General features: G+C 33.8%; 1 protein-coding gene across 6 annotated transcripts in view; it reads left to right on the top strand.

Annotated features, from left to right (window-relative positions):
* TANC2 (tetratricopeptide repeat, ankyrin repeat and coiled-coil containing 2) overlaps positions 1-16,485 on the top strand; it is a 296,707-nt gene that overhangs the window by 127,660 nt on the left and 152,562 nt on the right. For 3 of the 6 annotated variants that reach the window (XM_039859911.1, XM_039859909.1, XM_039859907.1), the window contains exon 5: positions 12,911-13,021. The exons of the other annotated variants lie outside the window; for them this stretch is intronic. In XM_039859911.1, the coding sequence (XP_039715845.1) occupies positions 12,911-13,021 (111 nt within the window). The remainder of the gene's footprint in view (positions 1-12,910; positions 13,022-16,485) is intronic. 6 annotated transcript variants of the gene reach the window in all.

The following is a 16,485-nucleotide window of genomic DNA, read 5'->3' as shown; positions in this document are numbered from 1 at the left end:
CAATAACTTATTGCATAGGAGAACGATTGGGGGGACTGTTCCTTATAATATTTTGGGAAAATAAGCAAGCACAACCCATTTACAGTAGCAGAACCAGATAGAGACAAAATATGCACAGATAGAAAGCTGGGGCTAGACCTAAACATAAATAGTGCAAGGAAGTCTACTTGAGAAGAATATGGTATTAGTAGATCTCTCTGCTCATTCTGTCTTTTAAGTGATCTAATACATGCCAGTGACTTTCAGATATCATCCAAATGTTGATATTAGGAACTCAGAACTCCTATGAGCTCCCAACTATAACTGCTAAATCCAGCCATCTTGTCGATGGCTTTGTGTAGATCATATCATATAAAGGACTAGGTATTGAGGAAGAGAAAAAGCAGATTTGGGTGCCTATCATAATGTCTCGCATGTTAAAGTTACCCAATAAATACTTACTGGTTTCAGAATTTTAAAATGGGAGAAGCATTAGTTCCCTATTAGTTTTATGTGTGTGTATTTGTTTTAATGAAGGTATATATATATATATATATATATATACACATACATACATACATACACATATATATATGTATATATATATGTATATATATATACACATACATACATATGTACACATACACACAAATGATTTTTTTAAAAATCAGATTGTACAGCAGGGCTTGAAATGAAAAGGTACAGTTCCCAGCCTCATCCTTTCTCATTCCTAATTCCACTTCTCTAAGGGACAATCACTTAAATGCTTTGGCTGGTTCTTCTTTTGTTTAACTCTATCTCTAAATTATGATGCTTTTGCTGAAATTTCTTGATTCAAATATAGCTAATGAAACATTAAGCTTATTTGCATTGGTCCCACCTTTCTTCATAATTATGTCACTGTTTTTTGTTTTATTGGTTGTAGTCACAAATACTCTATTTTTTATTTCTGTATTTCTTGTCCCATCAGGTCTAAGACAGTATTCTCGATTTACACTCTGTAAGAGATGTTAGCTCTCTCACCCTACACAGTTTCTGATGAGAAGTTAGACATCAAATTGTTGGCCCTTGTATGTAACATATTGTTTTTCTCAGGCTGCTTTAAAGATTTTCTTTTTCTTTGATTTTTAGCAATTTGACTCTGTCACACCTAATGTGATTCTGTTTATATTTATCCTACATAGGGTTTTTGGCTTCTTGATCATGAAAATTTGTCTTTTACAGATTTGAGGAATTAGCCGTTATTTCTTCAAATATTTTTTTCTTCAAATATTTCTTCTTCTGAGACCCTAAATGCATGTATATTAGACCCCTGGAAATCATCTCACAGGTTCTGAGGTTTGTTTCTTTTGTTCTCTGTAATCTTCATTCATCTCTTTTCAAATTCACTGACTTTTATGTCATTTTTAAGTATTTTCAGTTTACTATATACTATACACGTGTGTGTGTACATACATATATACATATACACACATACTATATCTGTCATTTAAATTGTCATATTTAAACATTTAAATATGCTGTTAAACCCAACCATTGCCTTTTTATTTTGGCTATTATGCTTTTCAGTTGTAGAATTTCCATTTGGTTCTTTTTATAGTTTCTATTTCTCTGCTGAGATTTCTTCCTCTTTTTTAATTAAGAGAACATATCATATCCCTTTATCTCACTGAAAATAGTTATAATAACTGCTCTAAATTACTCATCAGCTAATTACAATATCTGGAGTGTTTCAGGATTGGTGTCATCTTTTCTCTTGATAATGGGTCATATTTTCCTGGTTCTTTGTATATTGAGTAATTTTGTATTGTATCCTGGACATTTTATTTGGTAGGTACTCTGGATTTTGTCATATTTCTTCCAAGAGTATTAATATTTTTCTTTTAGAAAGCTATTGACTTGGTTTGACTCAATGGAAAACTGCCTCTTAGGCGCATCAGTTCAGTTCACTTCAGTTCTTTATTGTTAGCCGATCTGCCCCATGCATAGTTCAGAAGTGTGAGCAGAGTTTAAACACAGAATCTGGGCTACCTGCTATAGCTGTCTCTCTCTTTTTTGGAAATTCTTCTCTTACTTTTCAGTGACCATTGTTGCCTTTTTGCCACAAGTGCTGCACTGCGCTGTCTTTTGATACTTCAGACTAGAAAAACTGTAGGTTTTCTGTTAGAGTTTTAATGACCTCATATAGTGCCGACTGGTCTGCTTTTAGGCCAAAAACCTGAAAATGGGAAGCTCATCCCAGGCTGCTCTTTTCTTGTAATTGTCAGCTCTCCTCTAGAATCTGTCTATTGTGTTCAACCTCCAGGGCCATGCAGTAGTTGTTTTATTAATATTCTTTTTAGAGTTTAGAGTTTATAGAGTCTGTAGAGGAGGATCCATCTGGTAGAGAAGCTAACTTGTCTGTAGAGAAGCAGAACCTCCCCAATAGAATTTTGAGATTTTTCATCTTACATAAATACTGACAGTTTCTCAGAGATTATTTGTTTCTACCCATAGAAATATTTATGCATTTGGTAGTTGATGTTTAGCTTTAGTGCCAAATTTTATAGAAACTCTGACTTTAGTGTTCTTTTCCTTACTATTTATTGTTCCATCCTTACGTGTTTTCTCTTTACCATACATCCAGCGAGGTAGATTATTTAAATGATAGTAATCATAAGAAAAATTAACAAACTTTTAAATTTGAGATTTAGTCTTTTGCTTCCATTCTTCTTTACTGTATTCTGTAACACTGCTTCTACCTCCACCCTACTACTGAGATTTTTTTTTTCAAATTTAAAGAAATATGGTGAATAGAGCAATGTGTTTTATTAGTTTAAAAACCAGAAATGGAAGATGTCTAATGAAAACTCTAAGAAAAGAAAGACCTCTGAGCTAAATCAGATTTTGCATTTTTATAGACTACTCTCTTATTAACATACAATTAAGAAGAGTAAAGCGAATAGTATTTCATGCTTTTGTGTATTTAAGGAAAGCCAGAAATAAAATTCCTGCTTCTACCTCTAAATCAAAGCCATACCTGGTAGAACAATAGTTCTGTTCTTCCAGTTAACCCTCTTTTTTCATGGCTTACTTTCCAGCAGAGTAGGCAGGCAACTCAGCTTTCCATACTGTGTTCTTCTCAGGAGTTAATTATTCATCTTCTTAGTTTCTTCCCTGTTCCTTCCCAATCAGATGATCCCAGGATTTCAGGGAGATGAAAAGCAATTTGTCCTCTTACAAAGCCTGGGAGTTGCTGACAGATATTCTAAGGTTAGAGAAGTGTTGTGATTCTTTACATTTTAGTCGGTGAAGTGTTCTCTCTTGCGAGTTCTTTATTATGAGATTAGTAGCAACTGCACATTCCAAAAACAAACCAGAAAATTAATCGTCCTTCACACTTAATCATTGAAAATGTCTCACTAGTCATTTTGTCCATTGGACAAAGACTTAATTTGCTATTAATCTCCCCTTCTAGGGTTTCATTACAGTCTGCCACAATGTTTATGTTTATGCAGATTGCAGCCGTTCTCTGCCTCCCACATCGACAGCCTAGGATCTTCTTAATTTTACTTTTTTGAAGTTTTGAAAAAGAAAAAAAAAAAGGTTTTAATTTCCTTTCCTAATTGTTAACTTTTTGCTTTCTTCGTTAATCCTAGACCTTTTGGGTCTGCCTTGGAGAAATCACTTTGGAGTTGTCAGTAAATGACAGCTGACTTATTTACATGCTAATATCAAAGGTTACTTCTCTCTCAGTTCTTAGGTATGTGTAAAGCTCTTTATACCCAAAGAATTTTATGTTATCATACATAGTATATTTTTGTCCATTATTGATAGCTAATGCAAAATGGAAAACAGCAATGTGATGGCATTATATATCATTCTCAAAACACTGTTCTAAGGTGATTATTCTATAGTCCCTGCCTTCAGAGAGCTTATAATCTAGTAAGGTTTGATAATTCAGACACAATAATAGTGGTGGATAAAATTTTATACTTCAGATTTATAACACCAGAATCCTGGGTCCAATGTTATATAACTTAAGATACATTTAAATCAGTTTGTAAAATGTTCAAAAAGGAATGAGTTACTAGTTTCCTCATATTTTAAGTACCTCTTCTCCATCATACTGTACCTTTCCCCATCCCACATGCAGGAGGATCTATGCTAGCACTCTTGTTATGATACAGATTCTACTAAATAGAATAACTTCATCCATTAAATCCACTATCCTTTGGGGTACTATGGGTAGGGAGACAGAACTGAGGCAAGATGTATGAGTAGATTACTTCCTGCAGTGTGAAGTCATAAATCATCCCCTCTAGATGCCAAATATTCTGATGAGCATCTTAAAATTTACTTTGTCTACGTCCGTGTTCCTCCATTACCTATCACATCATCATCATCATCATCATCATCATCATCATCATCATCTGCTAATAACAGCAATCTAGTGTTGAGCACATTTATGTGCAAGGCACTATGCTAATTCCTTTACAAAGATGAATTTGTTTAAATTGTTAGAATAACCTTGAGAGGAAAGTGGCATATTATTATGTGATTACATAGGCCACTTAGTTTAGAGATGTACAGAGCATCTATTGTTTGCATTATGGTTGATCCATAAATTCAAGATCCATATTTTAGTATCTGTCTCAGAGATAGCTCAGTCTGTGGCCTTTAGTAGCACATTATGCTTCAGCTGCCTATTTCCAAAGAATAATAAATATTAATATCTTTCTTTTAGCTTCATACTTTACTTTTTAAATTTAATCCTTTTAACAACTCTAAGAGGGAGATATGGCTCACATTTTAAAGATATGGAATCTAGGCTTAGGAAAGTTAAATAATATTTTGAAGGCCACGTAATGTAGGCATGTAACACAAGTCTCACTTTAAAGCCTTTTCTTTTAACCACTATATTCTTTTCATTGTCCTACTATTTCTTTCCCCCTACTTTCTCATAGGCATACGATGAGAAAATATGAATTACAGATGTAATAGAGAAGATACATTTTTTTCCTGTAATTTGGGAGAGATGGGGGCATATTAACTAATTTTTAGAACATATACAAGCATACCACATGTCTGCTCTGTATTATTTTACAAATTACATATGTAAATATGTCATATGTTTCTAAGTTGCATACATAAAATTTATTTCAGACTTTTTATATTTTGAGGAGGTGAGAGTCAATTAAAGGAAAAACTTTGGCCAATATTCAGGTTCATGTTAGGGATATACCTCTTCTCAAGTATCATACTGTCAACTTCACATAAAATGGTGCTCCATGAATTCACTTGCCACTTTGAGGTTCTCTGTATTCCTTTCAAAAGCCATATATTAAAAAGAGAGGTCATCAGTCATTTGTAGCTGCTTTTATTGGCATTACTATTTTATATAAAATAATTGGAAAGGCCAGATACTCTGAAATTTTAACAGAGGTAGGATTCTGATAATTTTTAATTATGTTATATTTGCTTCTTGTATTTTCTAATTTTTCTATGATGAAACATGTTTATATAACATTTTAAATTCAAATGTAGTTATATTACATAGCTACTTTAAAACTCAGAAGTTGGCCTGACAAATATATTGAATTGCTTATATCATTAAGCCAATAATCACACATAAGTCAACATATCCAAAATTTTTAAATTTGGAACTCCTTTTTATATTATCAGAAATCTAGTGCTGCTTCAGTTATATGGAAATGAAACCTAATACCATTAATTGGCATTTGAGTATTGTGTTAGAATATTTAAAAGGCTTTTCTGAACTCAGATTATTGATTTGTATCTGCAAAAATATTAAAATAGGTAACTGAAATCTACACTGCCTTATTTTATCTCATATACCCTGAGTTTTACCATTCACTGCTATATAGAGTTGACATTTACAACAATGAGTTGTACAGTACATAATTTGCCTTTTTCTTTGTAATAACATATATGAGTAAACAAAGATTTAAATCTCAATTTCTTCCTGAAATGAGAATCTCTATTTAATTTATTCAAAATTCCATTGAAGTGTTGTAGGAATGTTCTAAAAGTTTTCGCAGTCATTTTTTGGAATAACTTTCTTTGGAGCACCATATCATCTCCATTTTTGTCACTTGTATGGTCTCTCCATATGTCAATGTGTCTAGTATATCCTTTTGTGTAATACAACATAATTACATGAAAATAGAACTACATGGGAAGAACAGACTTACTCTTGAGTTACCTTGATTATGGCTTAGAATCACCAGTTCTCTTAGATCTTAATCACTAAATTTATGAAAGACATAAACATTATTTATACCTCCAAAAATATATAGATAAACATAGTTAATTAATTCTATGCCCCACAGTGTCATAAGCATTACTAAGGCTACAGCAATATGTAAGACAAAGGTTCTGCCTTTTGTCTGCCACATCGTGAATAATAAACATCTGGAAAAGGCAAATTAAAACTCCATGAGATAACTCTTCTTCCCACTATGATGGAGTAACCATAACCAATACTGGACTTGCCCCTCCGCTAGAAACAACTGTTGTCAGACCCTGGACATTTGATAGCATGGTAATGTGATTCCTGAGAAAAAGGTTGAGGGACAAAACTTGGTGATTCTTCAGTCTGTTTCTTCCTCCGGCACAAAAGTCACGGAGAGGTCTCACGTTGGGATGGTGGAGATACAAAATTGAAGCAGCCTGCATTGCTGCGTTGCTGCATAAAGAACAGCTGTCCTGGAAGGCTGCCCAGTCTTGCTGGGTGAACTAGAAATAGACCCTTGCTGTGTTAAGCCACTGAGATTTTTAAGGTTGTTTGTTATGACAGCATAGTCTGACCGTATTCTGACTAATGAAATAGCTACAGTGTTACTCCCTTTTCATTTATCTTTCAGTCTTTCTGAGTATGTAAAGAAGAAAATCTTAATGTGGTGCTAATACTAGCTAATCCTCTTTTCGAGCAAAAAGAGAAGAGTTTAGCTTCAGAACCATTTGAAGGTATTTAGAATTAATGTTCTAGTCAACCACATGTAGCATGTGATACTGATTTTCCAGTTTGACTAGTATATTGTTTCTTTTTAAAGTAAATTTATTTAAATAAAAACATAAAATCTAAAGAAAATATTAGGTAAAAATATGGTTTTAAGGAAGTATGGCAAAAATCATGAAGATACTATGCCAATGAATGAAATTTGAGAAATGGTGCATGAAACTATAGCGCACTAGGGCAACTCTTGATTTAATCCTCTATGTCTTGTCCATTCTGTGTTGATTTGTGAGCAGAGTATTAAGGCAACTGCATTTAAATTGGTGTCTAGTCTGAACGTCTTCCCTAATTTTCTGATAGAGTTTGTAAAAGAGCTCTATTATTTCCTCTTTAAATATTTGATAGAATTCACCATTCATGCCATCTGGGACTTGGCTTTTCTTTATGGGAAGCTGTTTAATTCCTAATTCAATTTCCTTACATGTTATGGATCTGTTTAGATTTTCCACTTCTTAATGAATCAGTTTTGACCATTTGTGTCTTTCTGGGAATTTGTTCATTTAATCTAAGCTGTTTTAATTTGTTGACATAAAGTTGTTGATAATATTCCCTTATAATACTTTTCATTTCTGTAGAGTTTATAATGATGTCTCCTCTTTCATTTGTAATTTTGGTAAGTTGTGTCTTTACTGTTTTTCTTGGTCAGTCTAGTTTAAGATTTTTCAGTTTTGTTCATTTTTTCAAAGAATTAAATTCTGATTTCATTGCTGTCTTCAATTGCATTCTGTCTAATCTTTATTATTTCTTGCTTCTGTTCGATTTTATGTTTAGTTTGCTCTTTTTTAACTTTTTAAAAGCTTAAGCTGAGCACATTTTTCTCTAGTAACTTTTCAACTGTTGTAATCATAAAATCTTCACTGAAACGTAAAAAAGGGTAATTAGCAGTTCTCTCAAAACTAGGTTCTTAAAATAATCTTAGAAATATGATTTTAATAAAAAATTAATATTTATTGACCTTATGCCAAGTTGGGAGGCATTCTGAAGTACATTTTTCTCTTCTTTGCATCCTATAGCTGCCAATTTGTACCTTTTTCATGGCACTTAGCTTTCTCTGCTTTGTATCATAGCTGTTCATGTTCTCTCCTATCCCCATCTTGAGTCCCTTCAGGTCAGAAACTGCCTTAATCATGTTTGAATCTGCTGAAGCATCTAGTACTGTGCTCTGCACAGGGTAGGAACACAGTAGCATTTATTGAATTGAATATACGATCTCTCATACATTTTATAGAATTGGTTTACAAATGGTTATATGTAGTTTTCTAACAAAATAATTCTCCCTTTAAAAGTATCAGTCTTTATATGTGAAAATTTCATTTAGCATTAATGGGGTTTTCTTTAAATTAATGAATTTTTTTTTTTTATGTTGACATTGGTTAACAAAATCCAATGAGTTTCAGCTGTACCCTTTAACAGTAAGGCATATATATATTTACACTGTGTGTTCACCTCCCATAGTTAGATTTTTTCTGTTACCACATATTTGATCCCCTTTACTCCATCTACCACCCCCTCCATCTTCCCCTACCCTCTGGTTGTGTTTTTTACAAGATTAGTTAAATAAGGGGATACCTTAAAGACGAAAAATGAAACAGGAAGAAATTAGATTTATAATTATATTAGAGTTTTCCACACTGTGTGTCTATATATGTTTATAACTCTCAACTATGACTTCTGATGAAGAAAGTACAAGTAAAGAAAGCATCTAGCTCTTGATATCACAACCTCTTTATTTTGGTCAGTAGACAACTTTATGAATGTATGAACCAATTGCTTTGAAGTCATGTGCAGAAAAATAAACATGCCAATGACCTTCTCAAATTCCATTTTTTTGTTTATTATTTCTCTCTAGCAGTTTGCTGTCACTGTTAGTGAATAGTTCTATTTGTTGAATTAATTACGAATTAAAAATTTTTAATGACATTCCAATTATTTGGATGTTATTTTAGGAAGTTAGTATAATAAGTCTTTAGGTGGTAGGTACTCCTTTAAAAGAACTTATTTCGATACTCAAATTACTAAATTTTCATCAGACTGAAAGTCAATGTTTTTTTACACTCGTATAGTTTCTGTAGTCTTTGTGTTAAGTTCAGTCGAACCCTTTCTTTTTAGTGGGACCATAATGCCATAAGTTGATGCTGATCTGCTAGCTACCTTTCAATTTTTTTTAAATGCTATTAGTCTTGAAAATGGTAAGACTGTGTAATGCTGCCTTTTCTGCTCAGGTAAAATGAATTCTGATATCCTTCTTTCTAAAGCTGTTCACTGTGATCAGTAGAGATAGGAAAGGTTCATATGAGAGCCCAACTTGGCTTACACGGTAACTAAGGTTTGTGTTGGTAAACATCGTTGACTTTGGATAGTTTGGAAGGATGCTGTTACCACCAGTTTCCAAATTTTAAACCCACAATAGATTGGGGTTTAAGGAGGAGGAAATAAAGAGTGTCACAAATGATATCTCTCCTTCTACACTTCTTTTCCCCCCACTCACTCCACGAAATTCATGGTACCCAAAGGTTCGTTTTCAAATAAATTTTTAGAAACTAAAATGTTATGAATGTTGTAAGATTCTGTCTATGAAAGCTCTGTTAAAATTAGCTTTTTAAAATACAGTTTTCTCTTTCAGATAAACTTTCCACTGCTTCTTTACTTCTTTACCAATTCTATGGTTCAAATCTTTTTTCCCTATGTTTACTCCTAAGATTTTATAAGTTCAACTCTTACATTTAGGTCTTTATCTATTTTGAGTTGATTTTTGTATATGATATAAGATAAAGGTCCAATTTCATTCTTTTGCATTGCTCTCATCTCAATTTTTAAAAAGTAATTGGTGCTGTCACTGTTCTTGTCATCCCCTGTGGCGTAGGTACTATTATTAACCCTAAGTAACTGATAAGGAAACAGGCACAGGAAGTTTCTCACAACTAGGAAAAAGTGGAAGAGCTGAGAGTCTAAGTTAGGCTTTCTGGAGTCAGAGCCCAGATCCTGAATCCCTAAGCTCCCTAACCCTCACTCTTGTGCTGTGCTATGCTGCCTCTCCATACTATGTCTTGAAGCCACTTGCTTACTTGAAGCCACAGCACTCCGCTCTCTTGTCTTAACAAATTCATGGATGAGCTTTATCACCATATCCAGGCACTGTGCCTAGTACTTTACATGCTTGAAATTACAAGCCCTACAACAATCCTATGCCTCTGTGAGAAAACTGAGGCTTGGTAAGGCTAAGTAAGGTGCTCAGTTTCCTACTTCTGATAAGTACTAGAACTAAGACCTAAATCTTCTAAATGACTAAGCCGATACTGTGAACCCACATGCATCTTTCCTCTCAACGTCTGCCAGATTCCCAAACTCAAGTCTCCTACAGCATAAGAATTATGTTCCCAGTGTTGGTTCAGATCAGTTCTCAGAGCCATAGTTTCCTGTTATCTCTTATATCACAATAAAATCCTAGTTCGGTTTTAGAGTCCTTTTAACCATCTCATTTCAACCAGTTTTTTGTTTGTTTGTTTGTTTTTGCTATCTGGTAAACCCTTTTGACAAAAAATTCTCTTACCCATCTGAATCAGCTTATATACCTTTTTTTTTTTTTACTATGAAGTATATTAAAATTCAAGGCTTCCAAGCAATGTATCATGTCCCATCTTCCAAGTTAGCCTTTTATGTTCTCTACTAAGCAGCATTAAGACTATTGGACAAACCTGTCATGCCTGTGATTATACCTTCTGTGTTTGATTGCCTTACAGATAACACTAGTTTTCTATAACTTGGATCAGAGCAACATTATAATCTAACTTATGAAATAATTCAAATTCATTAATAGACATATAAAGTATCCCATAGATGAAGGAGAGATAAAGGTAGAAAAAAGAATTTAATGTCCACTACAAGTTATAAAGATAACCGCAGTTGGAATTCCCTGAGAAGAGAAAACAGAAATCTACATGGCACTGAGCTTCACAGATCTCTGGGATCCGGATTTTTCCCCTTGACTTCATCTCATAATTCTCGTACATTCCTCAGATCTCTCTCAGTTTCTCCTGCCATCCTTTAATTTCTTCCTTACATCTCTACCTTCAGTTGCTGATTTCTTTCTGTCTACTAGCCCCAAATTTTATTATGAACATTATTATTAAGATTTTTAGATATATAGAGTCCCTTGAGCAGGGACCAGTGTGCTCTCTTTGTCAGAACTCAGCAGGTAAAATAGTTATTCTGCTGCCATGACAATGTATTAATAAAATTCTAGTAAAGGGCCTAAGAGCTTTCAGACTTAAATAATAATAATTTATCCTATATTAAGAAATATTGGATAAACATTTCATTATTTTAGAATCGATTGGTGAGATTATGATGAAAGAGATTCCAATATTGGCTATTAGTAGCCTGCAGATATGCATATAAATCACTTGAGATCTTCATTCGTGATAGTGATTTTTAAAAATAGGCTCAGGTATTGCACTCTTAGCAGAGGTGAGAGTTCTGCTATTTCAAAACTTACTTTTGGTAGAAAACTGTACTGTTAGCACCCTTAGCCTTTGTTGCCATAGAGATAGTAATGGGCTTCTGGGTTTTCTTTTTTTAAATATACACTTAAAATGTGCCTATATGCCTTAGGATTTTAAGTGTGAATTAGTCGTCTATAGGTTTTTAATATTGGCAATTTCAAAAGTATTTTCCGTATTTTTTAATACCTTATTATTCTACCCTCCAAAGAAAGTAGAGAATTCTGGCCATTATAATGACTAAGTTTTATATTAGTTTTTACAGGGTCTTTTAGGAATAACTTAGAGTCCCTTGTGGATCGGTAATGGATGAGGATTTTGAAGAACATACAGAAACTTTTGAAAAAAAGTAATGTGATCTTAAGCATTCAATGTCTTGAACACCTATAATTATAACACTAATATGAATTGCATACAAATCAATTTCAGATTCAACTGATACTTTTGATACTATGCTAAACACTTTCACCCTATCATAGTTTATTTAATGGAACTCAGTTTGCAAGTACCAAAGCAGTCTTCATAATTTTAACTTTTAATATATTTAACTGATGATTTAAATGTGTATCAGTAGTGTCTTAACATTTTTCCCTGAAGTATTTATCAGTAAATAAAATTTATATGAGCTTTCAATAAGTAAAACTTTCAATTTGTGAATTATACCTTATATTTCATTTCTTATAAGAATGAATGGATTTCATGGCATGGATTATTACTATTCAATAGATCTCATGATTATATGTGTAACTAAATCACATCTATTTAGCATCCAGTGTCAGACTGGGGTGGCCTAGTTAATATCTTAGTTCACTAGCAGTTTTGACTTCTTACCACAATAGCTGAACAGACAGGTGATTGATTTCCTCGTTAAGCTAGGTAAATGAATCCTACTTGTGGTATTTATCACAACTGAGTGTGATAGTAGTTACTTCTCGATAAAGAAAACCTTTGATTACAATTATTGTAAACAAAATCCTAAAAACGTAGCCCTATACTTTCCTCAGTTAATACCTGTAATTAATGGCAAAGGAAGACAAAGTAAGAAAGCTCTTTGCTTTATAAAGAGAGAGAAAATAGCTAAAGGTTAAAAAGCAAACAACTTATGCTCATAGTTTTGAATATTAAATTTTAGCTTTTCCAGTTTGCAGTGACTTTTTAACAAGACCCATCTCCTCTATGAAGAATGCAATTTATTTTTTTTCTGGCACAAAAAATAGGGTAACCTGATCTGAGTCTGACAGAGTGTGTCGTTCATTTAAGTGCTTCCATCTGTTGCCTGCTGTTCCCCTTACTCATGACCCATCTATGTTTCTCTTTCCCTTCTCTTTCCCTCTGTTTCTCTTTCCTTTTTCTTTCTTCCTTCCTTCCTATTCCCCCCTCTCCCTCTCTCTGTGTCCCTTTTTTTTGTCCTTAGCCCCTTTGAGGAAGGCAAAGTTTGTTGAGAGCCCACGAATTCCAGAATCCGAGCTTGGCTCACCAACCCTCACTTCAGCTCAGAAACTGGACGTGGACGCATACTGCCCTGGTAAGCATGCATGCGAAGTGTCTGCTTCAAAAGAGGGAGGTTTGGAACAGGCCCATCCAGCAGAGCAGTATTTTGCATGTATCCTATTTATAAAAACATATTTGTTACCTCTTTTGTAACTGATCGCATATTTTCCTTATTAGAACATAGTTTTTACTGAACATCCTTTTTTACTATTGATATAATAATGAGAGTAAGTCTTGAAAACAATTTCAAAGATAATTTTCAAAATAACAAATAATTTTATTAGATAGCTTTCAGGGTGATTTTCATGATTTGAGATACTCGAAGCAATTTTGCTCTGGCCTTGTGCAAATAGGAATGTTATAAAGAGATGAATAAAAATGTTCATTCAACACTACCCCTCTACATACGACCTGTTTTGCCTAATTCCTATTGGATTTTTGGACAGTTATAGAAAGTAGTTGTGATGTTGGAAACATTAAACTTGAATTAGAAAAGAAACATTATAGGTTCCTGATTTGGACTCCTGGACACTCACTTTTAGAAATAGCTCTCCTCATGAATGGCCTGTAAGCACATGTGGGAGTTCACTAAACCCTTCTTGTGTGGGAGCCAAACTGAGACAGACTCATTATCAATGCTTAGATTCTTCCAAACTTAGATGGGTTGCCTGGCAACATCCTTTACACTCACTCTACAGCAAGTCTATAGAGCTGTGTCAGAAATGTTCACAGCTCTAGTTGAGTATACAAGATCAGAGCTTCAGTAAAGGACCTTAGAAGACTTGGTTTTAGGTCTTTTGTTTATTTCTGCTCATTAAAATTGATGTTAAACCACAATAAATGCAACCACTACATATTTACAGCACCGAGGATAAGAAGAATAAAATGATTTCTAGTTCTAGGGAAGGTATTAGTAGCTTTCCTCTGAAATGTCAGGATAATATACCTCTGAACCCAGATAAAACATGTTAAAAAAAAAAAAAGGCAATAGGCAAAACCTTGGGCCCAACCTGATCAGAGACATTCTATTTTAAGAATCACTTTTGAATATTAAAAGACTTAGTGATTTCACTTTCAGAGTGCAGAACCCTGGGTGTCATCGACTGTAGTAGATGAATATTCATTTTTAAGTCAATCACAGTTATGTATTAAGAACCAGAGTTTCTTTTTCTAAAAGGAACGAAATAGCTCTTTAAATGGCACGGTAGCACGTTTGTTAGAAAAATCCTTTTCATGTGTTGAGGTATTGTCACACTTTTTGGGCAATAGAATATTGTGCTTTGTGTTTGTTCACACAGATTTTGGTGTAAAGAAGTAAAACAAATAAATGCACTAATTCCCTTTTCCTGCATTGAGTTTTGGAAGAGAAACCCTGTCCAAGGCCTTTTTTTACCCCCCAGATTTGCAAGTCAGAATGATTGTAAGGGAGACTGAGTTTTCACTTCCTGATTGCCCATCCTTTATATAATCTAGCCCTTGTCAAGAAGCCAGGTAGCTGCTGTTTGTTGCAATGCCATGGCGGAATCACTATGAAAAATCTTATCCTTGTTATTTACGTATATTTTCCATAAGCATGAATTTTTTCTGAATTGGAATTGAACCAAACTAAACCTCAGTTAAGATTTTCAGAAAGCCATGAAGAAACTAAAACATGTTGCCAAAATGTTAATTGTCGTGCTCTGCAGGCTCTTCTTTTCTTATGTGACGGCAGATTTAAAGCACAGAAACTTCTTAGTGCTGTGCTCTTTTATAATAAAGTTATTAAACTCTCTGATAATAAGTTTCTACTAAGATAAGAGTAGTGACCCGAGGGTTGAAGCTTCCACATAGTACCAAAAATTAACAATAAATAAATGAATTCAGTACACTGTAAAGCAAACAAATAACTGTCCATTCTTTTTGAATTTCCCTTACATAGGATACGTTAACAGAGTAATGATCATATTTTATTGTATACTCATATAATTACATAATAATGCAGTCAAAGCTAGTGTTCTGATATCTTCTTGTCCATTACTTATTATCATATGCAAATTTAGGAAAATATTATATCTCACAGAGGCAACAGTTATAAGCCAGAAGTGAGATCAGTGGTTCTCACTTTCTAGCATACTTCAGAATTACCTGGAAGACTTGTTCAAACGCAGATTGCTGGGCCCACCCCCAGAGTTTCTGCTTCTGTAAGCCTGGGGTGGGTTGAGAATTTGTTTTTCTAACAAATTCCCAGGTGATGCTGAAACAGCTGGTTGAACTTCCATACTTTGAGAGCCACCTGGGTTGCAAGCCTCCTGCAGGCTGCTTACAGCATTATCCAGTGCTCGTCCAATGAACAGTGCTGGAAGTCTGTAGGGATCATTCTGCTGTTGACTTCTGAGGAATAATTGGGGATTTTTTTCTGTATTGTCTAAATTTAAACTTTTTAGTGCCTGTATTTCGCGTTGGAAGAATAAAGCTTTTGTGTCTGAGAAACATATTCTTCTTGTTTTGTTTTTTGTACCTGGTTCTATGTACCCCTGTCTGGTTTTCAGTGTTGTCCTATATGAAAAGGAAACTGTGGATCAAACCAGAACTAATCATTGATATTTGGTCTGAAAGTCTAGGGAAAGCTACACCAGGATAATACTGTTCATCCAGAATAATAAATTGGGAGATTCGGTCTGCACAGCATTAGATTCTAAAATACCTAATTTAAGTTTTACTTTTCTTCAAATCAGTTTTGTTGTATACAGAAAATGTGAGAAAAATACAAGTAAACAATATGTTTTGGTTCTGCAACTGAAACCATGGAGATGACTGATGATGTTACATAACTAAACTACCAGAGTAGGGAATGTTAAGTGAATTGTGTTTGATAATCATCTTACAGCAGTGGAAATTAAGTGACTTGTATAGGGTCACAAGCAGGTCACAAGTATGAGACAGGGCTGTATTCTATTTTTAGGGTAACTAACATCACTGATTTCAATAAAACAATTCCCAAAACAAGAGAACAAATTCATAACCACTCTGCCTGTAGTATTACTTATTAGCTGTATGATTTTAGGCAAGTCACTTCGTCTTTTTAAAGCCTTGGTTTCCTCATCTGTAAAAATGGGGGCATAATCTTAAATCAGATTAATAAATGTAAAGCACTTAGCAGAATGCTTGGCTCATAGTAAATGCTCATAAATGTTAGTTAATTTTGTTGTTGTTGTAGTGATAATCCTGAGGTCTGACACAAGGTCTTAAAGAGTTTTCTAAATAATCAGGAAAAAAAGAGATGTTAAGGTTTAGAGTCATTTTTTGTTAAATGTGTCTTACGGTGTTTCAATTCTGACTTTCCCCTTACTAGTCTTTTGATCTTGAATGTGTCATGTAACATCTCTCTGCTTAAATTTCCTGTCTCCGCAACATTATATATAACATGACGTTATTTCTGTAATTTAACAAGTTAAATATGTATTTGTATAGATACATGAATATACATTCATAGGCAAAATTTTCTAGAAGAATTCGTGA

This window comes from Pteropus medius, unplaced genomic scaffold, assembly GCF_902729225.1.
Source record: "Pteropus medius unplaced genomic scaffold, Ma_sr-lr_union100, whole genome shotgun sequence".
NCBI classification, from domain to species: domain Eukaryota; kingdom Metazoa; phylum Chordata; class Mammalia; order Chiroptera; family Pteropodidae; genus Pteropus; species Pteropus medius.
This window is presented reverse-complemented; position numbering and strand designations above follow the sequence as displayed.